The 21,589-nt window shown below is 43.3% G+C and overlaps 1 protein-coding gene and 1 long non-coding RNA gene across 2 annotated transcripts in view; one reads left to right on the top strand and one right to left on the bottom strand.

The window, feature by feature from the left end:
• Window positions 1-9,932: 9,932 nt before the first annotated feature.
• LOC144262747 (uncharacterized) lies at window positions 9,933-12,537 on the bottom strand. The gene is made up of 3 exons (XR_013345612.1): window positions 12,018-12,537; window positions 10,254-10,302; window positions 9,933-10,063 (listed from the first exon to the last, which is right to left on the bottom strand). It is a non-coding gene; the product is annotated as an uncharacterized LOC144262747 (long non-coding RNA).
• A 453-nt stretch (window positions 12,538-12,990) lies between these two features.
• Window positions 12,991-21,589, top strand: part of CDK19 (cyclin dependent kinase 19) — a 234,114-nt gene continuing 225,515 nt past the window's right edge. The window contains 2 exon segments of the mRNA XM_077812943.1: window positions 12,991-13,152; window positions 13,155-13,403. Coding sequence (XP_077669069.1) covers window positions 12,991-13,152; window positions 13,155-13,403 — 411 coding nt within the window.

Raw genomic sequence — 21,589 nt, 5'->3', positions numbered from 1 at the left:
TAATTTCACACAAGAGAGTCCACACACAAAAGCTACAATGGTTTAACTAACCTGGTTTAAGTTAAACCAGTGCAATTTCTGTGTGTAGACAAGCGCTCATTTTTGTCACTTTACAGGATTGGGGCCACTGAAAAGTTCTGCAACTTTTACAGCACCACTTAGATCAGCTTTTATGCACAACCAGATTGTGCTAGTAAATAAAATTACGCATATTCTGGGCTCTTTCCTCCATCTCACTCCAACCTTCCCCCAAGCTCGCACCCCAACTCTTCCTGCCCCGCCTCTTCCCGCCCAGTTCCATCCCCTGCCCCGAGCATACCCCGTCCCTTCTCCCTCTCCCCACCAGCGCCTCCTGCACGCTGCAGAACAGCTGAACCACGGCGGATGGGAGATGCTGTGAGGGAGGGGAGTAGTTGATTGGTGGGACCACTATGGGGGATGGGGGGGAGCTGGTTGCCAGTGGGTGCTTAAGCACCCACTAATTTTTTTCCGCCCTGGCAAATGCATGTATCTTGGTTGGGAGCTGCTTGCTTCCTATGGGCTCTTTTCTCTTCAAGCTGTAGGAGCCAGCTTCTCTCATTGGCTTTGATACCCTGATAGAGATGATGGCGCCACCTGTTACGATCACTTGCCAAGATTTCCCATTGGTCAGGATCAATTCCAAATTCCTTCATATCTCACTTGCATGTGTTTTTATAGCAAAGCTTGGGGTGTCCTGTTCTTGTTCCCTCTGATAGCTCCCCATATAGCATGTCCTTGGGTATCCATCTGTCTTCCAACCTACTCAGATGGCCCAGCCAGTGCAGTAGTCTTTGCTTGAGCAGCGCTGTCACACTAGGTAAATTTGCCCTTTGAAGAGCCTCTGTGTTGGTGACTTTATTTTGCCATTTGGTGTTGAGTATGTGGCATAAACAACGTAGGTGGAAACTGTTTAACCTTTTCTCTTGATGAGCATAAGTTGTCCATGTTTCCCCACCATACATGAGAGTGCTGAGGATGCAAGCTTAGTACACTAGCATTTTGGTCTTGATGGTAAGTTTTGAGTTGTTCCATGCTCTTTTAGTTAGTCCGCTAAAGGTGGTGGCAGCTTTTCCAATGCGAACATTTAGTTCTTCATCCAGTGAGAAGTTGGTGGTCACTGTAGAATCTAAATAGAAGTAGTCCAAAAGTTCAGCTATCAGGTTTGTATTTAAGGTAACTGAAGGATCTTGTGGAACCCCCTGTCATAATACAACCATTTTTTTATGCTGATGGTGAGAGCAAATGCCTGACAGGCACTTGAAAGGGGGTCCATGAGTTCTTGTAGTAGATCTTCATTGTGGACTATGAGGGCAGAATCATGGCAAATAGAAGTTCCCTGATTAGCACCTTTTTGACTTTGGTCTTTGACTTAAGTCAGCACAGGTTGAAGAGTTTCCCATCTGATCTTGTGTGGTGATACACTCCGTCTTTGAAGAAGAAGATTCCAAAGAGTGTAGGGGCAAGAACACATCCTTGCTTCACTCCACTTTTCATCTCAAAGCTGTCTGAAGTGGACCCTTCAAATTGGACAGTTGCTTTCATATTGTTGTGGAATGAACATATCAGACTTAACAGGGTTTGTGGGCAGCCTATCTTTTCTAGTACTGCCAATAGACCTGTTCTGCTAACTGTGTCAAATGCTTTGGTTATGTTCACAAAGGTGATGTACAATGGTTGGTTTTGCTCTCTACACTTTTCTTGGAGTTGACGCAGAGAAAATATCCTGTCTATAGCTGATCTTCAAGCCCCGAATCCACACTGTGATTCAGGGTAGACATGATTCACCAGCTGTTGTAGGTGCACTAAGGTGACTTTTGCGAAAGCTTTTCCTGTTTCACTTAGGAGCGAGATACCCCCTTAGTTGTTGCAGTCACCCTTTTTGCCTTTATTTAGGCATAAGCTTTCATGGGTAAAAAACCCACTTCTTCAAAGCTTATGCCCAAATAAATTTGTTAGTCTTTAAGGTGCCACCGGACTCCTCATTGTTTTTGTGGATACAGACTAACACAGCTAGCCCTCTGATACTTTTCGCCTTTGTTTTTACACAAAGTGATGATGTTTGTGTTACGCCTCTCTTGTGATAACTCACTCTCTTTCCAGAATTTAAGTAGCAGCTGATGAAGATAAGGTAATAGCTGTCTTTCCCACTCTTGAGAATTTCTGCTTGGATGCCATCTTTTCCAGGAGCCTTGCCACTTGATAGCAAATCAATGGCCTTGCTTAGCTCTTCTACAGTGGGCTCCACATCTAGCTCTGGCATGACCCGTAAAGTTGGTATTTGGTCCAGTGAGTTGCTGGTGATATTTCTTTCTTGTGTGTATAGCTCTGAATAGTGTTCAACCTAATGAGACAACTGCTTGCTTTTATCTGTAATGATTCCAATGTAACTTTACTGTGCCTCACTGGCTCCACAACTTGATATGTAACTCTTTCTTCTGATTAACCATGTCGTTGTGATTTGTCCTTTAACCTCAGCTTTCTGTTAGTCCAGGGAAAAGGAATATTTTGCCTACAGGATCCTTGTGCTGTTTTGTGAGGTAACACTTTGTTTTTCTCACGCCCAGAATAAAGCAGTTGGCCAAAGGCAGAATCTCCTATGTTCAGGCCAGAGTACTGGATCATTCCCCAGAAAAACAGCACAAAGTTTCTATTTTGATTATGATACTTATAACAATAAGTGAATTAAAAGCCAATGTAGGCCAGTGACTAGATCATGGGAGAAGAAGTCAAGACTCCTGGGTTCCATTCCTAGTGTGTACTCTCATTGTAAGATCCTTGGCAAGTCACTTAAATTCCATGCTTCACTTTCCATACCGATAAAATGAGGCTCTAATACTTTTCTACATCACAAGGGTATTTTGAGGTTAAATTAGTTAATGGCTATAAGGGACATAGAGAGTCCCTTGCATGGAATAGATGCTACAGAAGTGAATATTTTTTCACTAAAAACGTTAATGTTAAAACTCACTGACACAAACTAGTTTTTCCTTTGTAACGCTGACAAATTTACAATTTAAATAAGACATCTGAACTTATGCCACTTGATTCCGCTGTATTCCCCTTTCAGATTTTGTAGCTGATGTAAGTATGGGCAGTGTTTAATTTGTAATGAAAGAGGAGACGATGCTCAAGCAATTTTTTACTTTTATAACTGGCATGGCAAGCCCAGAGGTGCCACTAGGTTTATGAACTGCCAAGCCTTGAAGTGCTGGCACAAATTAAACCCTGGGTATGGGAGCACCTGGAATAGATTAAAAAATCTCTTGAAGTACGTATGCTATGATGCCCCACCTCATTGCAGAGACTCCTGAAACTTTGAGGGAAGCACCCATGAAAACCCCAGATATATTTATTATACCTCCCAGCAAAAATTTCCAATGTGCTTATATGACTTCATTTCTTAAGTGAACCTCTATGTGCTTCAGCAGCACTTCTATCTGAAGACATACACCTGCAGAGACCTCTTATAAACTCCTCCTCCTGTGAGGCCTCTTTCCCCTCTGTGGTTTCCATTATATATTCCATACTTCCTTATACTGCAAGAGATGGATCTTTTTCTACTCTTCAGGAAAGGCAGCCTCATTTTGAGTCTAACTGAAATAAACTTTTAAAATAAGTATTTTATATGCTAACCAATGCAATGCCATCTCAGGTTTAGCGAAGTTGCTGGAAAAAGGCTGCTTCTGGCCCTTTAAGAGTTGGAAGAGAAACTGTTCCCTTGCTGAACCTAATTGGCAAATGAATGCTCCAGTTAGGGATCAGCCAACTAAGAGTGAAGCAACAGAGATGATGCAAAAAGAAAAGGAGTACTTGTGGCAGTACTTAGAGACTAACCAATTTATTTGAGCATAAGCTTTCGTGAGCTATAGCTCACTTCATCGGATGCATACTGTGGAAAGTATAGAAGATCTTTTTATACACACAAAGCATGAAAAAATGGGTGTTTACCACTACAAAAGGTTTTCTCTCCCCCCACCCCACTCTCCTGCTGGTAATAGCTTATCTAAAGTGATCACTCTCCTTACAATGTGTATGATAATCAAGTTGGGCCATTTCCAGCACAAATCCAGGTTCCCCACCCCCCCACCACAGACCCACTCTCCTGTTGGTAATAGCTTATCTAAAGTGATCACTCTCCTTACAATGTGTATGATAATCAAGGTGGGCCATTTCCAGCACAAATCCAGGGTTTAACAAGAATGTCGGGGGGGGGGGGGGGGAGGAAAAAACAAGGGGAAATAGGTTACCTTGCATAATTACTTAGCCACTCCAAGTCTCTATTCAAGCCTAAGTTAATTGTATCCAATTTGCAAATGAATTCCAATTCAACAGTCTCTCGCTGGAGTCTGTTTTGAAGTTTTTTGGTGTAATATCGCAACTTTCATGTCTGTAATCGCGTGACCAGAGAGACTGAAGTGTTCTCCGACTGGTTTATGAATGTTATAATTCTTGACATCTGATTTGTGTCCATTTATTCTTTTACGTACAGACTGTCCAGTTTGACCAATGTACATGGCAGAGGGGCATTGCTGGCACATGATGGCATATATCACATTGGTGGATGTGCAGGTGAACGAGCCTCTGATAGTGTGGCTGATGTTATTAGGCCCTGTGATGCAGATGATGCAGCCTCCAGTTGTGGGAGACTGTGGGTTAAGGAAGGTTAAGGAAGAGATAAGAACTTTTTGCTCTTCCCTGATAATTATACAGAAACAGAGTATAACGGTTGAGAAATTTATCTAGACAATAAGGGAAGGAAGTAAGTTAGAGCAAACTGCAAAGAAAAAGTTAGCATATTCTAAAGGCAATCTGCAAAGGGGAATGATTTGGCTTATGTCCTTTCCCCCTCATGTTGTATACACAAGGTCTAAAAATGTTTAAAAGGTGGCTTTGGTCTTTACCTTAGAAATACATGTCTTGTCTGCCTTGGAAAACTAAGATGAGTAAAGAATTAGTGATGTCACTAAGAGAATGAAAGCTGAGCTACTGAGAAAGAAAGGGGTTTATAGTAAGACTGTTTAATCCTTTTTGTGTTTAGCTTCTGTGACTTAACACTTTGTTAAAAATGAATTATTTATTCCAAAGCAACATCTTTGCATCTCCAGTTAAGATGTTAGAGTGTATAACAAATATGCTTGGAGTCCGCCAATTTGGCATTCCTAATCTAAATGAATTCCTGAGGTAAGAAATAAGAAGAAAAAATGCTTTGGTGGTTTTGTGTGACTTTTAGGCCACCTTTATACATCAACAGAAGGAAAAAGAAAAGAACAGTATTTTAAAAATATTAAATCCATTTCACTTCTAACTGGCTTAGAAAACATGGAAATAGACCCAGTTGAGACAGAAAGCATAAAGAAAATACCAATTTAGTAAAACTGAGAAACTTCTAAGAGCTGTACAAGCAGACAGCACCAGTGTCAAAATATATTCAACAACTGGAAAGTCCCTGAACTGTGAATAAGTACAAAGCTGATTCCTTCTCCTCATCCACCTCCACATTTTACCTGATCAGGGTTTGGTCTGCAAGATCTTTTTCTAAGCTGCATGCATGTTACTAGCATATTCATAGCATGAAAAAGCACTGGAAATAATATTGCCCCAGGACACCAGCCAATTCTTTGACAGTCTTCCCTCCATCCCTATTGGCTGTCACTCAGAGATTCTCTACCTTGTGTAAAACTGCTTGTGCGGCTTCCCCTGTAGGAGCAAAGGAGAGAGAAGAGGGTCCCTTGCAGCTCATCTCTAGCTGCCCAAACCTATCTGTATTCATCCAAATGGATAACTTTTCTTCTTTTTCCCTGCACTCATCAACTTGTCTCCAGTCAGACAGGCTAAGATGAACTGCTCTAATTATTTCCATTTTTATGGGAGAGCTAGAGTTAGAAAATGCTAACTCGTACCCCCACATCAGGAGTTGGAGGAGGAGGGGTTTTGTTGTTGTTTTGTTTTTTTTGCACCAAGTGGGAATTGAACTTCTGAAAATCATCCTTATTGGCCTTATGGGGTTAATCCCGGGAACATTTAGCCTTATATTGTCAGGCTAGAAGTTGGTAGAAGAATGAGAGCAATAGGAATTCACAGGTTTACCACAGTTATATTAAAACTCAGCTTAGTATCAGGTAGGACAGCCAGCATCATCATAGTACAACAGTTATCATGGCCACTTCCTTTTTTTTTCCTTTTCCTTGAGTTCTTTGGCATTAGGACACTCACACGTTCTTGTCAACTGCTGGAAATGGCCCATCTTGATTATCACTACAAAAGGTTTTTTTTCTCTCCTGCTGGTAATAGCTCACCTTAACTGATCACTCTTGTTATAGTGTATATGGTAACACCCATTGTTTCATGTTCTCTGTGTATATAAAATCTTCCTACTGTATTTTCCACTGCATGCATCTGATGAAGTGGGTTTTAACCCACGAAAGCTTATGCTCAAATAAATTTGTTCGTCTCTAAGGTGCCACAAGTACTCCTGTCCTTTTTGCGGATACAGACTTAACACGGCTGCTACTCTGAAACCTCACATTTAAAGTGAGTTAACATACATTTCCTTATCTGTTACTTATTCCCCAGGTTATTAAAACAAATTTAAAATATCACTTACTTTTCACTTCTTTTCTTTCTGTATCTTACTCAGTTTGGACAATGAAAAAACTAGGGACTTTCATTTCTATTTCTAATTGGCTTCATTTACTGATTCTAAAGCACCACAATGCTGCCAAGGAATGGCTTAAATTTTTTTTTAAAAAAGTGCTTTCATTTGAATTAAAACTGTAATGAAAATACTTTTATTAATACTAAGTTTTGTAACAGTTTCCTCTCAAAACATGTTGGGCCAAACTGCCTGCTGAGTGGCCCTTTTAATCTATGGACTACATTTGTAAAAAGAGTGAACAGAAGTGAAGGTCCAGAGAAAGACTGAGCCAGCTCTGGAATGTTAATGCCTTTCCCATCAACTGTAGAGCTATTGCCTGAGAGAACAGCCCTGTTACATGTAGGGCACTACTCAAAGTTACAGCTTTACTTAAGACTACTGGTAGGTGATCTGAAATGCTTTTAAAAATTGATTTATGATCCAAGTTCAACAGAATACATGTATATTTGGCTCACAAATTTAAAATACAGTGTTATTAACTGAGCCTTTTTACCTGTCAGGACCTGAAGTAAAGATACTGTCTCTCCAGGAGTTCAGGAGATCACTTGCTTTAAGAAAAGGAGTATTTGTGGCACCTTAGAGACTAACCAATTTATTTGAGCATGAGCTTTCGTGCGCTACAGCTCACTTCATCGGATGCATACTGTGGAAACAGCAGAAGACATTATATACACAGAGACCATGAAACAATACCTCCACTTGCTTTAAGACTTTGTTGCAGGGAAAACATGCACCCAGATCTTAGGTCTTGGCAGCTAAGTAAAGAACTTAATTTTTGTTTTAAAATTTGCAAATAAATATAGTAGATCTTTGCTTAGCTTCTTAATGATTTGGAGTCTTAAACAGGTTCTTGGCTCTCTGAGATATTTTAATTCACCTTTTAAAACCCCTTACACTTTAAAAGTTTGAGTCTTGTCTGGTTCTAGCCTCATCTATTTAATTACCTCTATTTCAAAGGTGTGATTTTATTTCTGTTCCAACATTAAAGATTTTAAAATAATTTCTCCTTTCATAGGGTTGGCAGATACGATCAGTTCTTTTCCTGAAGGGAATGGAAGGAAGTTAAGATGCAAGGAGGGACTTGAAAATGAAGACTAGTTTGTTTGCTGCAATAGGGAAAGGGGAACCAGTGTAGCGATGAAAAGAGGGGTGACAAGCTAGGGCAATGATCTTTGCAGCAACATCTGGAATGGATATAGCTAAGGCAAGCCCGCATTTGTCAAAGCCAGAGAAAAGGACATTGTGGTAACTAAGGCTATGTCTACACGGCAAATTACTTCGGTCTAATTTACGTCACTCAGGAGTGTGAATAATGCACACCCCTGAGTGACGTGTTATACCAACCTAAACGCCAGTGTAGAAAGTGCTATATGATCAGGGGAGCTTCTCCCACCAACATAGTTACCACCTCTCATGGAGGCAGGAATTATTAAGCCCATGGGAGAGCTCTCTCCTGTCGACGTAGAACGTATTCACCAAAAGCGCTACAGCAGTGCAGCTGCATCAGTGCAGCTGTGTCCATGTGCAGCAGGTAATGGAGGCTGGGGGAGACTAAGCCTCCTGAAACCTCCTCTAATGCTCCCCACCACAGCCCTGGGAGGCTCACCTGGACTGCTCTGGGTGCCAGTGGGCCAGCCCAGGTTCAGGGCTGGTCCGGGTGCCAGCTGAGGTGCGGGGCTGCGCCAGCAGACTGACTGGTAGTGGGGAGGGGTCTTGGGTGGAAGTGGCAGGGCAGGGCCCTAGCCTCCCTGAATGAGGGGTGCACGCGCCGCCCATGGCTGTGCCGCTGTAGCTGCTGTAGTGTAGATACAGCCTGAGATAATGAGGTCCTTAATAATGAGATCATGAGAGTTTCAGGTGTGTGGGTGGATAGGAAAGGCAGTATTTTAGATTTTTTTCTGCATAAGATTTGACCTAGATTGACACAACCATGATGTGAGGATTTAGAGAGAATGCAAAGTTGAATGTTCTGGGCTTGAGAGACAGGGATGGAGGTGTTGTACATTCCCTGAGAAAAGAGGGATTGGAGGATTAGGAGTTCTGTTTTGGCCATGAGTATAAGCTAATGGCTGCAGGTGCACAAGGAAATGTCAGAGACAGGCTGAGGCTTCAGTTTGGATAGAAAGAGACAGGTATAGAATAGATGTGGATCTATGAGCTCTCCGCATAGAAATGAGTTGAATTTGCAGATTAGTTTATGTAGACATAAGGTATAGAGGGTAAAGAGAAGGGGAACCATAGTGAAGCCTTCTGCCCCCCGCCCTTCCCCAAATGTTGGAGTGGGGAAACAAGAGGATGCTCTGAAGACCATACTGAAGAAGTGATTAGAGATGCAGAAGGAGGACCAGGAGAGGACTGAGTCATGGACGCCAAGGGAGAATAAGATATCAAAAGAACACCATCAGTGGTATCAAAGACAGCTGACAGGTTGAGGTGAGTGAAGATGGAGTACTGGTTCTGAGTTTAAAAGCTTTAGTGAGGCATTTCATTGGAGTGCAAGGGGTAGAAGCTAGATTGGAAAGGGTCTAGGATGGATTTGGAATGAGGAAACAGATAAAAGGGAGAGAGATGTCAGTTGGAGAGAAAAGTGGTTCAAGGGTGGCATGATTTAAGATGGGAGAGACTGAAGCATGCTTGTATTATGAGGAGAGAGAACCAGGGAAGAGCTGGAGGTTAAGGAGAAGGATAAAGGAGGAGATAAGAGTGGGTGCAACAGAGATCAGGAGGTGGGATGGGGTTAATGAAGATGCTAGAGGACAAGAGCAGACAAACTTCTGTATCAGTGACAGGGAAAAATGAGTTGTAGGAGGGGAAGGGAAGGTGAGGAAAAGGCGAAGGGCTTGTTGCATTTTTGTCAATTTTTCTCAGAAGAAACTGGTGAAATACTGTCAGAAAAGTGGAGGCAGGAGGAGGTGGGGAGTGTTTGAAAAGAGAAACAAAGATGATAAAAAAGACAGCTGGGATTTCAAATGGGAGATAAATTATGGTGGAGAAGTTGGAGTTGCTTAGTTAGGAAGATGACAGAAGTTTAGGATGGGGAAAAATGTGAGAAATGGGAAATACTGAAGCATTATTTTGACCACAGAGGGTAACTCTATAGTGGTTTTATTTTTATTAACACTTTTATTAACACTTCTGAAGTATGTAATTTTATTTAATTATATTGGTTAACATTGGATTGATACCTCTCACTGGGCAAGACAGCAATGTAGCAGCTCAAGATCAGGCCTTATGGATTTTTATTTATTGGTATCTACAAATAAATCCCGGCTGAGGACAGCATCCACCATTAGAGAAGCGTGCATAGTAAGAAGGCAGGCTATCAGACAATTCTGATTCACAAGTACTTGGAGCTATGGCAGAAGCAAAGCTGACTCATGTACCTTTCTAAAAAAAAATGATCATGTTAGAATAATTATGGTCCCCCTTTGCCACTTCAGATACAAGCTTCTTGTCATGACTTTTATAGCCCTTTATGATTGCCGTACCAATCAGGTGCAGGATTTGAATCCAAACACTAACCACTATACAAAATTCGATTTAGAGGTTCCAATTAAGACAAATTTCTTCTACTTACCTTAGCCCCAAACACTAAGTCATGGAGGCCTCCAAACAAGGGAGAGAAGCTTCAAAATAAGCAGAAAAACATTTCAAAAATTAATAAAGTATTTAAAATATTTGAGAGCTCAAAGTAATTTAGTCTCTAAAACTTCAACACTTAGTTTTCACGATGTCTGTTTGAGGACTCCTTTGTAGGCCCAATATATTTAGGACTGATATTGGCCTGGTTATGAAGTTATGTTTTCACATTGTTTAGAATTCACTGACAATACAAAGGCACCAAAAAGCTCACATCAAGACTCAGGTCCATACCTTGCTACATGAGTAACAAGAAAACAGGCCCTCCCCAGAGAACTCAGTCTTTGTTTATAATAATCAGCAACAAGTAGATTCATTGAACAAAGGATATTTCTGGGATGACAAGGTAAAAGTAAAACAAGTATGTTTTGCATATTAGCCAATAGTCTGAGTTTACCACCTGCCATGCCTAGCCAACATCACCTGTCAGTGTTTTGTAGGTGTCATGGCAGAAGTGAGTTGAGGATAAGGTGGCAGCTGTATTGATTTGATGGGAAGTTTTTTCCATGCATAATGGAAGAATTGATAATAGAGGTTTACATTGTTGACAGAGCAAAGTCCTTATGGCACTGATTTTCAGTTAAAAAAAAGCCAAAATGGCTTCTCCTTAAAAAAAAAAAAAAAAAAAAAAAAGGTTATATGTGACCATATATCACTAAAATTTTGAGAACAGCTTGAAACATATGTCTACCCTATGTAGCCTGTATCGCTATAATTAGGGCCCTACCAAATTCACAGTGCATTTTGGTCAATTTCATGATTTCAGATATTTAAATCTGAAATTTCATGGTGTTGTTATTATAGAGATCCTGACTCAAAAAAGGGTATGCGGGGGGGTCACAAGGTTATTGTAGGGGGAGCATGGTATTGCGACCCTTACTTCTGCGCTGTTGCTGGCAGTGGCATTGCCTTCCTAGCTGGGCAGCCGGAGAGCGTCAGCTGCTGCCCAGGAGCCCAGCTTGGAAGGCAGTGCCAGTGCCAGGAGCAGTGCAAAAGTAAGGATGGCCTGGTACGGTATTGCGACTGTTACTTCTGTGCTGCTGCCTTCAGAGCTGGGTCCCCTGCCAGCGGCTACCACTCTCCAGCCACCCAGCTTTCAAGGCAGTTCAGAAGTAAGGGTGGCAATACCACGATCCTCCTCCAATAACCTTGCAATCCCCCTACCTTTTGGGTCAGGACCCCCAGTTTAAGTAATGCTTGTCTCCCCTGTGGAATCTTTATTTTATAGGGTAAAAGCACACAGAAGACCAGATTCCATGGTCTGTGATGCATTTTTTAGAGCTGTAAATTTGGTAGGGCCCTAGGTATAACTATGCTCGCATAGCCCTGTAATGTAGATGCAACCTGTAACAACAGATTTGTTGTAGGAACATCACATGCCTGAATGACACTGGTTATTTCGCAAAAAGAAAAGGAGGACTTATGGCACCTTAGAGACTAACAAATTTATTTGAGCATAAGCGTTCGTGAGCTACAGCTCACTTCTGAAAACTGGTTATTTTGACAGACCTCATCTTCTGTCAACATAGCTGTGCCTACACTGGGGTTTTTGTCAGCATAGCTATGGATATCAGTGGTGTAGTTTTTTCGCACCTCTAACTGAAGTAGCTATTCCAACCCAACTTAAATGTACACCAAGGATGTAACCCTTCTCTTGATAATCATGCTTAAGACGGATTTAAGACTAGATGATTCCTCTTACAGAGTAGTAGCCTCTTGGGGATGTTGTCAGGTCGATGGTGAGTCAGGAGTGCACATGGTGTCTCACTCCCACCGCCATGGGCTGGCCGGCAATATAGGTTCACCTCTGTGAAGCGAGTTCTGGGCAAACCTTTGGTTTTGCAACACTTCCTTAAGCCATGATTCTGCCCTAATGCAATGTCAGCGTGCAATGCAGGATTTAGTGGACACCTTCAGATCGCTTGTTCTCTTGGTCTGGTCGGGAAGGAAACTAAAGCGTTACCCAGCCGGGCCTCTTCTGCCCGCACTTTATTGGGGTCCGAGGGTGACAGACCCGCCCCGCTCTGCTGCAAAGGGTGTGTGTGTGGGGGGGCTACACAGGGAGGGGCAGCTCTCTCCGCCTCTGACCCCTCGGAGGAAGGACAGATGGACCCCCCCAGCTCCATCCCCTCCGCAACCGCTCGGAGCCGTCACCTGCCCCGTCCAGGCAACACCACCCTGCGGGGCACGAGGCCGGGCCGAGGGCGGCTGCGCAACACGGAAGACAGCTCCCGCTCCGCGCTGCCACGGCCCCGCCGCTCTGTCCACAGCAGCTCCGCCCCAGCAGCGCGTGCAGGGCCCCTGACTGACGAGCAGGACAGCCATTCCCGCCTATGCCCGTGGCCCAAGGAGCGAATGGGTGGGATTAGCCTGGGCCAATCGGGAAGAAAGGTGAGGGGGAAGGCGGGGCCACCGCTTGAGTGGCAGCTCACGAGATAAACAAGTTCCAGGCAGCACCAGAGTCCTTCCCATCCCCCCCCAGCCGAAGGGCTGAGGCGGCAGCTGCGGCGCAGGTATGGAGCACGGTCTCCCTTCGAACCCCCACCTCATACAGCCGCTGCTCCCCCTCAGCCGGGCAAAGTGAAGAGTCAGCAACTTCCCAGCGCCTGCTGAAACGCTCAACAGCCCAGGGAGACCAGAGCGCAGGCGCTGACAGGGACAGGGTGTTAAGGGACATGCTGGGAAATGTAGTTCGCCCACCGCCGCCTGCCGCCAGGGGCCCTCGGACCCCTGCCGCCAGCTGTACTACCAGTCCCAGAATGCTCCGCGCGACGCTGCGAGCCGCCCCAGTTGAAGCGGGTGGCGGCGGAGGGGAGCAAAAAAAAAAAAAAAAAAACCACACAACAACAAAAAACAAAAAAAAACACACCGCAACCCAAAACAAGGAAATGGTGCAGGGAGGGGGTTCCCGGCGCTGGGGGCGCTGATCCCGCCGCGCCCCCCTCCCCCATGGGTGAGCCATGGATTACGAGTTCAAATCCAAGCTGGCGGCCGAGCGCGAGCGGGTGGAGGATCTGTTCGAGTACGAGGGCTGCAAAGTGGGGAGAGGCACCTATGGGCACGTCTACAAAGCGCGGCGCAAGGACGGGTAAGAGGGGAGGCGGCGCTGGCACGGAACGGGGGCTCCTGGCTCGGTCCCCCGGCTCTCCTGGGGCGGCGGGGAGCCGGGGGCGGCCGCGGTGCCGTGAGTCCCTGGGTGTGCTCCCCCACCCCCGCCGCCCTTGATGCTCGACCGCAGGCTCCCGGGGCACCATCTCGACCCCGCAGCTTCGCGCCGTGGGGCGGGCGCGGGGGAGGCTGCGGTTGTCGGTGGCCCCTGGGGGCAGGGGCTGGCGGTGACAGCGGGGTTGGGCGGGGCTGGCTGCCGCGCCCCCCGCCAGTGGGAATTCCCAGAAATCCCCGCCTGCCCCACATATACAGGGGAGCGCGGTTTGCGGGGAATCGGTAGTTGTGCGGCGAGTCCGGGTGCGAAGGGGGAGCTGGCGGTGCCTCTGTGTGTGTGTGTGGACGACATAGGACAAGGGGCGTGTGAAGGTGGGGTTGGCTTTGGGGGGGGGACAGTGGGAGAGAGAGAGCCAGGGTGTAAAGGTGGGGGGCAGTGGGAGGGAGGGGACAATTCTGGGGTGAAGATGGGGGTTGGTTGTGGGAGGGGGACAGCCCTGGGGTGAAAGTGGGGAGTGTGTGTGTTGGTGGGTGAGCAGTATCAGGGAGATTGGGGAGAGCCCTTGTGCATGTGTGTGGGGGGTGGTAGGAGGGGGGTGTGGGGGAGTCACGGTGTCCTGATTGGGGTAAGGGCTTGAGGATGACCTGTGGTAGCCTTGGTAGTAAAGTATGTGTGTGTGTCTCAGTGTCCCTTTCTCCCTGCAAAAGATGGGCACCAGCAATTTTCTGCCCCATGCTCCACCCAGTAACTTTACTGTTTCACTTGAAGTCATGAGGGATGGTGAGGCAAAGGGAAAAATAGGCTAAATAGGCTAAATAACCTAACTCTTGAAAAAGTTTTGTAAACGTTGTATTAAAGTAGAAAATCCAGCTTTCAAAAAACGTATTTACAAAACATGACTTTGTGTGGAGGTGGTGGTGGTGGTGAGATGCAGGTGCAACTCCACTGACTGGTACATCCGGGCTTCATATAGCTCATAAATGTGCTAATTAAGCACTTATGTTCAGGGCCCCAAGCAGGCCCTGAGTATTTTAGCAAAAAAAAAAAGACAAAGCTAACAAACAACCCCGTTCCACACAAATAAACCAAATTAAAGAGTATTTGGGTATATTCATGCTAGCCAGTGTGTTCTGTATGGGCTGAGTGGAGGTCTCTCTCAACTGTTGCGTCAAATATCTTATTTTGTTTTTGAATAAATATTTTCATCCCCAACCCCAGAATTGTTAAGGATATGAAATTTGTTAGTTGCTCAGTAATGTGGTGGTGGTAAGTGTCCCTTATCCATTTTGTGATACATTTAATAGCACAGTCTAGTACAAATTGAGTGAAGTGGTGCTAAAAAGTTAGGTTTTCTTGTTGTCCTAGTGAGGTAATTCAGTATGTCTACTAAATGTGTGAGGTTTTTAAATATGGAAAATCCCCTAGGGGTATTGTGTGCTACCTGAACACAGAAGGTGCCAATGCTTCATCAAAATTATTTTTAAAATCCAAAAGAATGACCTGCTGTGAATGCTTCTACTTTTCCAATCACTACGGTCTAGAACTGTGCTGTAGTTTCTAATAAGTCTGGTAATTGTTAGATGTTAGCCCTGGCTGGGATGATTTAGTTGGGGATTGGTACTGCTTTGAGCAGGGAGGTTGGACTAGATGACCTCTTGAGGTCCCTTCCAACCTTGATATTCTATGATCCATACTAGCTGATAGCTAGGCCGAGAAAGAGATGTGCTGCTCTCCTTCCTATCATGCTGCACGGGTGGGATTGTAGTGCCCTAGCTAGCTGTTACTATTCCTTGCTCATCTCATTTCATTGTATTGCAATTCTGTGATTAAAACTTAGCTGTATCTAAGGTTTTAAAAAATCAAATGTTGATGCACACTTCAGACAGCATGAATATTTGCTGGAGAATATAATTCTAAACACCTCATTCAAATCACTCAGACCTATAGGAACATAGGATAGTGTTCAGTGTTTTGTTTTTTTTTAAACAAAACTATTATGTGTGTTGTGTGTGTGTGTATAAGGGTGTATTTACAGAGCTGCTCTGTACACATTCAGTTTTTAAAGACACTTGTAAGTTCTTATCTTTCCACGGATGACTAATTCTATGTAGACTTCCATCAGTATAGTCAAGTGGAGTTTTGGAAAAGCAACAGGATGTTAAAAATACAAACTGATTATCATTTAAATTCCATTATCACTTTACAAAGGAATGACTGTGAACACAGTGGTTAGAATTCTGTCCAGTGCAGTGCTGTGGAGGGCAATCTGTATTGGGTTCAGTTTTAACACATTCCTCTGTGATCTCCTGGTACAGGTAAATAGCTTGTTAGAGTAATCTAAATTTGCAAGTTTCAGAATAACAGCCGTATTAGTCTGTATTCGCAAAAAGAAAAGGAGTACTTGTGGCACCTTAGAGACTAACCAATTTATTTGAGCATAAGCTTTCATGAGCTACAGATCACAGTATGCATCCGATGAAGTGAGCTGTAGCTCACGAAAGCTTATGCTCAAATAAATTGGTTAGTCTCTAAGGTGCCACAAGTACTCTTTTTCTTTTTTCTAAATTTGCAAGACACATTAAGGCTACGTCTACACTAGAGAGCTTACAGTGGCACCAATGCAGCTGCACCACTGTAAGATCTCTCGTGTAGCGCTTTGTGCCGTTAGGAGAAAGTTCTTCTGTGAACATAATGAAACCACCTCCAATGAGCAGCGGCAGCTGTGTCGGTGGAAGAAGCTCTCCCACTGACATAGAGCTGTGCACACTGCCACTTACAGCAGAGAAACTCATGTCACGTGGGGTGGTATTGGTGTTTTGTTCACACCCCTGAGTGGAGCGACATAAGTTTTGCCAACATAAGTGGTAGGGTAGACGTGGTCCAAGTTAGTAGGGTATAATGCTGAGGCTAGACTAATAGTTGAGAGACTGAGGACTGGCCCAAGTCCACGACTGGGAGTCAGAAAATCTGATTCCAGCTCCAAAGCTGACTGCTGTAGCCTTCAGCATAAAGTCTAGTTAATTTCAAAAAGAGAATTTAAAGGAGTTCCAGTTACTACAGGTGACCCTGAGCTCCCCTGATAATTTTGGTGATTTTACAATTACATTTTCCTTTTTTATGGCTCTTCTCACCCTTGTTACTGCGTGAAAAATCTTTGGAAACAATAAGAAATAATAGTTTAACTGACTATACTCACAGTGCTGTCAAACGCATCAGGTAAACTGAAAAAATCTTTGTTATAATAATCCTTTGAGTTACTTGTAAGAGTTGGTTCCCCCCCCCCAAGTATAATTTTTCTGTCTTAAACTTAAAAGTTGTTTGTACACCTTCAGTTTTTCCATTTGTAAAATGGGGATATTGCTCATATACTTTAAATGGGTGTTGGAAAGATTATAAGGGACTTGTACCTAGAGTCATTAAAGTGTTAGAAATATTGGCAGGAAATAAAATGAGACTGAACTTCAAACAATGGTAGCTAATACATCTGTGTGAGAAATGATCCAAAAACTACACTGGACACGAGAAAGAGGAACTGGAAAGAGATGATGATGAAAAGGACTTAAAGGTGATAGTGGACAGTAATATGTTGCCAAAAATGCCAATCAGGGTGGATAAAAATCAATGATTTAAAAAAATAATAAAAAAATTGGATTTTTTTTGATAAAATGCTTTTTGAGGAAAAAATCTATCTAAAGATAGTTTTAATTAAAATACATTATAGCTCAAAGATATCTCATCATGGAATAGGGATTATAAATTCTAATTCTATAGTATGAGACAATATAGTCATGTAATGTTTAAGAAAAGTTTTGTAAATGACTTCCAATAGTTCATGGATTAGGGACCCAATCTTATAGAGTTCCAGGGGCTTCTGTATAGATTATTTAGGTTATTCTTTCTATCTACCCAACAGGATTCAGTGCTCAGTCTAGAAGATACCATCAGAGATGCTTAGTTTTGCAGTTCTCAAACTGTGGATTTGTGTCTCCAGAGATAACATGCTTGTTAACAGCAAAAATGTTTTAAATAAATAAATAAATGATATATCGAGGTGAGAAATAAACCTCAACCCAATTGTCCCTCTTTAATTTTGTGTACACAGAGTCAATCCCTTACCTCTCTCTCAAAGTGCAAAGTTTCAAAAAGTACAATGAATAGAAGATTGTTGGGGGCGGAATAGATCTGAACAAGGAGAAGAAGTAGAAACAAAAGTGAAACTGAGCAGCATATTCCTGTAGTCTTGAAGTCTTTCTGAGTGTAGCCTTCATTGCTTTGAGATCTACCATACCATTCTCTCACTAGAAGGGAAAACCTGTAATGGCAGCAGGCTGTAAAAGAGACCTGGTTTGGGAATAAGAACCATTCAAGAAATATATGTTTGCTGATGATGTTTTAAAGAAAGTCACACCAGTGAACTGAAGTCACTTAACCACTTGGATTCAGAGACTGTTGAAGTGATCATCTCACTTTTAACAGCAGTAGCTTCTTCTACTGGTATAGAAAGAATATTTTCTTCCTTTGGACTAATTCATTCCAAATTGAGAAATCGTTTGGGACCTGAAAAAGCAGGAAAGCTTGTTTTTCTTTTCCAGATTATGAACAAACAGGAAAATGAAGGTGAAGACGACTGAGTTAGCTGCAAAGCCAATATTTTAAGTTTCTCATGTTGACCTGGCTGACAGTCAATTTAATTTTTTATAAATATTTCATTTAACTATTTTAGTTAAAAACAATTTTAATAAAAACAAAGCTGATTTAAAAAAACTGTACTAACTAAAATTCAAAAATTCATATGCTTGTTTTGTTAAAATATATGTTTGCTGTTGAAGGAAAAAAAATCCAGAATACATAATGTTGTTTTAGTTAAACACAACAATTTAAATGTCTGTCTGGTGATTTCTCCTCCTAATACAGCAAGGCAAGAATATCCTCCAAATATTAATGATTAACCTGTTGAACTAGAGATAGTTCACCTCCCAATGACTTCATAAATATCTGCTTCAATTAGCTTTGGTAAATGAAACAACCAAACAATCATTCATTTTCTGATAGAGCTGTAAAACTAATCTGAAAAGTTTTTAAAATAAATCACTTGAAAAATGTATAGTGTGTACCTTCTAAAAATGAAACCTACATCTATCTCTGAGTTGTGAAGAATATGTATTAAAGTTATAATAACCAACAAGAATGCACTTTTATGTAGAAATCCATGATTAAATTGAATCTTCCTGACTAGTGATTTAAATTATGATTTAAATCAAATTCACCCGGATGCCAATATCACTTCTGGGCTGCATATCCAGAAGCTTCACTTTGTGGAGTATGGAGGTGATCGTTGACCCTTTCTGTATGGTACTAGTCAGAGAGTCCACAACAGGAATTTGTTGTACAGTTTTAAGGTACCGCAGTACTAGAGATGTTGTCAGATGATCAAAAGTAATTTGAAGAGCAGCCAAAATGACTAAGGGACTGGAGTGACTGTTTTATGGACAAAACTATCTAAAATATCTTCATAGAGAGAATGTACTCACTGCAACTAGATGTAGAGTCCTCTTGTCTGGCTACAGAAGGAGGAGTTTTCTTAAGGAATTGTGAGGAGAGGGAAGGGGAACTCCCCTTTGCACCATCCACTTTGTTCAGTGAAGTGACAGGTCCAGGTGTGGGGAAATCCTAGCCTTACATCCTAGCCTTGGGTGGGGTGGGATTTATATCCTGTGCACTGCAGTAGCAATGTGTTCTATCTCAGACCAGCAACAGTTGGCCCATGCCCATACTCATTATAGAAGAAAGATGGTTCAAGGGTAAACAGGAGTTGGAACAGATTTTTTTGGGCGGCATCCCCTGAGGAAGTTGGGGGAAAGGGGCTTGGGACTCCTAATGTCTGGTTGTGAGAATTCCCAGGGTAAAATCTGTACTGTTGAACAGCAGTGTTCCCTCAGTTCTCCAACTTGGGGTGCCTTTTACACAGCTTTGCTGAGACAGCGATCGCTCATGGCCTGATCTCACTGTCGCTTCAGCTTGCAAATTACTCCCAGCTATACCGCCAGGGTGCTACAGCCAGCCACCCTTGAATTACACTGCAAGGGAATACCAGCAAATTTGCCGACCCAGACTTCCCTCAGAAATGTGTGTCATATACTGCTCAGCCCTCTCCTGGACAATACAAGCTCCTATAAAGTCTATCATTTTTTTTAATAGAAAATGATATGCATAAATCCTGTTATGTTCAATGGAGTTTCCCAAACACTTCAGTGCAAGCACACTGGTTTAGATAAAACAATGAAACAAGTTTATTAACTATAAGAAGATAGATTTTAACTGATTACAAGTAAAGAGGCATAAAAGTCAGAATTGGTTACAAAGAAATAAAAGGTAGAACTCAACTAATGCCTAACCTAACAAGCTAAGTGAATTCAAAGCAAAAATCTCTCACTACAGTAATTCCTTGCTTAAAGTTGTAGTTATGTTCCTGAAAAATGCGACTTTAAGTGAAACGATGTTAAGTGAATCCAATTTCTCCATAAGAATTAATGTAAATGGGGGTGGGGGATGTTTGGGTTTCAGGGAAATTTTTTTCACCAGACAAAACTATATACACACACCCACACACACACACAGAGTATAAATTTTAAACAAACAATTTAATACTGTACACAGCTATGATGATTGTGAAGCTTGGTTGAGGTGGTGAAGTCAAAGGGTGAGATATTTCCCAGGGAATGCCTTACTGCTAAATGATGAACTAGCTTTTGGCTGAGCCCTCAAGGGTTAACTCGTTGTTAATGTAGCCTCACACTCTACAAGGCAGCACAAATGGAGGGAGGGGAGACAGCATGGCAGACAGAGACAGAGGCACAAACCCTGTGTGAGAGAGAGATGTGCATTGCCTCTTTATGTACGCTGACCCCACTCTAAGTAAACTGTCTTTTTAAGTAGATCAGCAAGTTGGGATAGCAGCTGCTGCTGCCAGGAAGCTCCCTCCCTCCTGAGCCCTGTCATGTCCCCCCGCCCCATGGAGATGGGGTGGAGGAGCAGGGGGAGGGGGAAACCCTGACATTAGTCCCCTTCTCTTCCCCCCCGCCCCTGCATAGCAAGCAGGAGGCTCCCGGGAGCAGCTCCAAGGCAGAGGGCAGGAGCAGCACATGGCAGTGGGAGGAGGGACAGCTGAACTGCCAACAATTGATAGCCTGCTGGGCGGCTGTCCCACAGGGAACTTAGGGGGGCTGCTGGTCCACCCTGGTTCCAAGCCCCCACCAGCTAGCTCCAACGGGCTGCTCTTCCTGCAAGCAGTGGACAAAGCAGGTGGCTGCCAAACGACGTTATAAGGGAGCATTGCACAACTTTAAATGAGCATGTTCCCTAATTGATCAGCAACGTAACAACGAAACAACGTTAATCAGGACGTCTTTAAGTGACTTACTGTACATTCGAGCAGTCTTAGTGGTGGAATTCCTTTCTTCCAGGATCCCTCCCCAGTCCAGTGATGCCTCCTTTGTCCTTTAATTGTTGTCAATGCCATGAGTAGAGATGAAGGGAGAGATGATTTGGGGCATCTGTTCCCCATTAATTATAGGAATAATCCAGTTTCCAGCCAATGGCAGCTGTGGGGGTGGCACTCAGGGTGGAGGCAGAGTGTAGAACTTCCCTGATTGCACTTGCACCTAGGAGCTGCAGGGGCATGCTGGTTGCTTCCGGGAGCTGTGCAGCACCAAGGCAAGCAGGGAATCTGCCTTAGCCCCGCTGCACTAAATGGCTGTTTTAATGGCCGGGTCAGCAGTGCTGACTGGAGTTGTCAAGGTCCCTTTTCGAGTGGGTGTTCCGGTCAAAAACTGGACACCTAGCAACCCTAGACTTCTCTAAAGTCATACCACAAGTTACAGAAGAGCTGGGAATTAAGTCAGACTGCTCAATTCACCCACATACGTCCTACTCAATGGCTTGTGCTGCTTGTCTTCTGACGTGTTGAATGTGCAATGCCACGTACTTTTTCATAGTAAAATTTCTTGTGTTGCTGCATGAAGTATATTAGTTGACTTAGCATGGTAAGTGTAGAGCACTACTGTTGGTTTCTTAGCTTGAAGCAGAACCTGAAAATTTGTCACTATAATTTA

The sequence above is a fragment of the Eretmochelys imbricata genome, chromosome 3, assembly GCF_965152235.1.
Source record: "Eretmochelys imbricata isolate rEreImb1 chromosome 3, rEreImb1.hap1, whole genome shotgun sequence".
Taxonomy (NCBI): Eukaryota; Metazoa; Chordata; order Testudines; family Cheloniidae; genus Eretmochelys; species Eretmochelys imbricata.
Note: the sequence above shows the minus strand (reverse complement) of the source record. Positions and strands in the feature narration are given on the sequence as shown.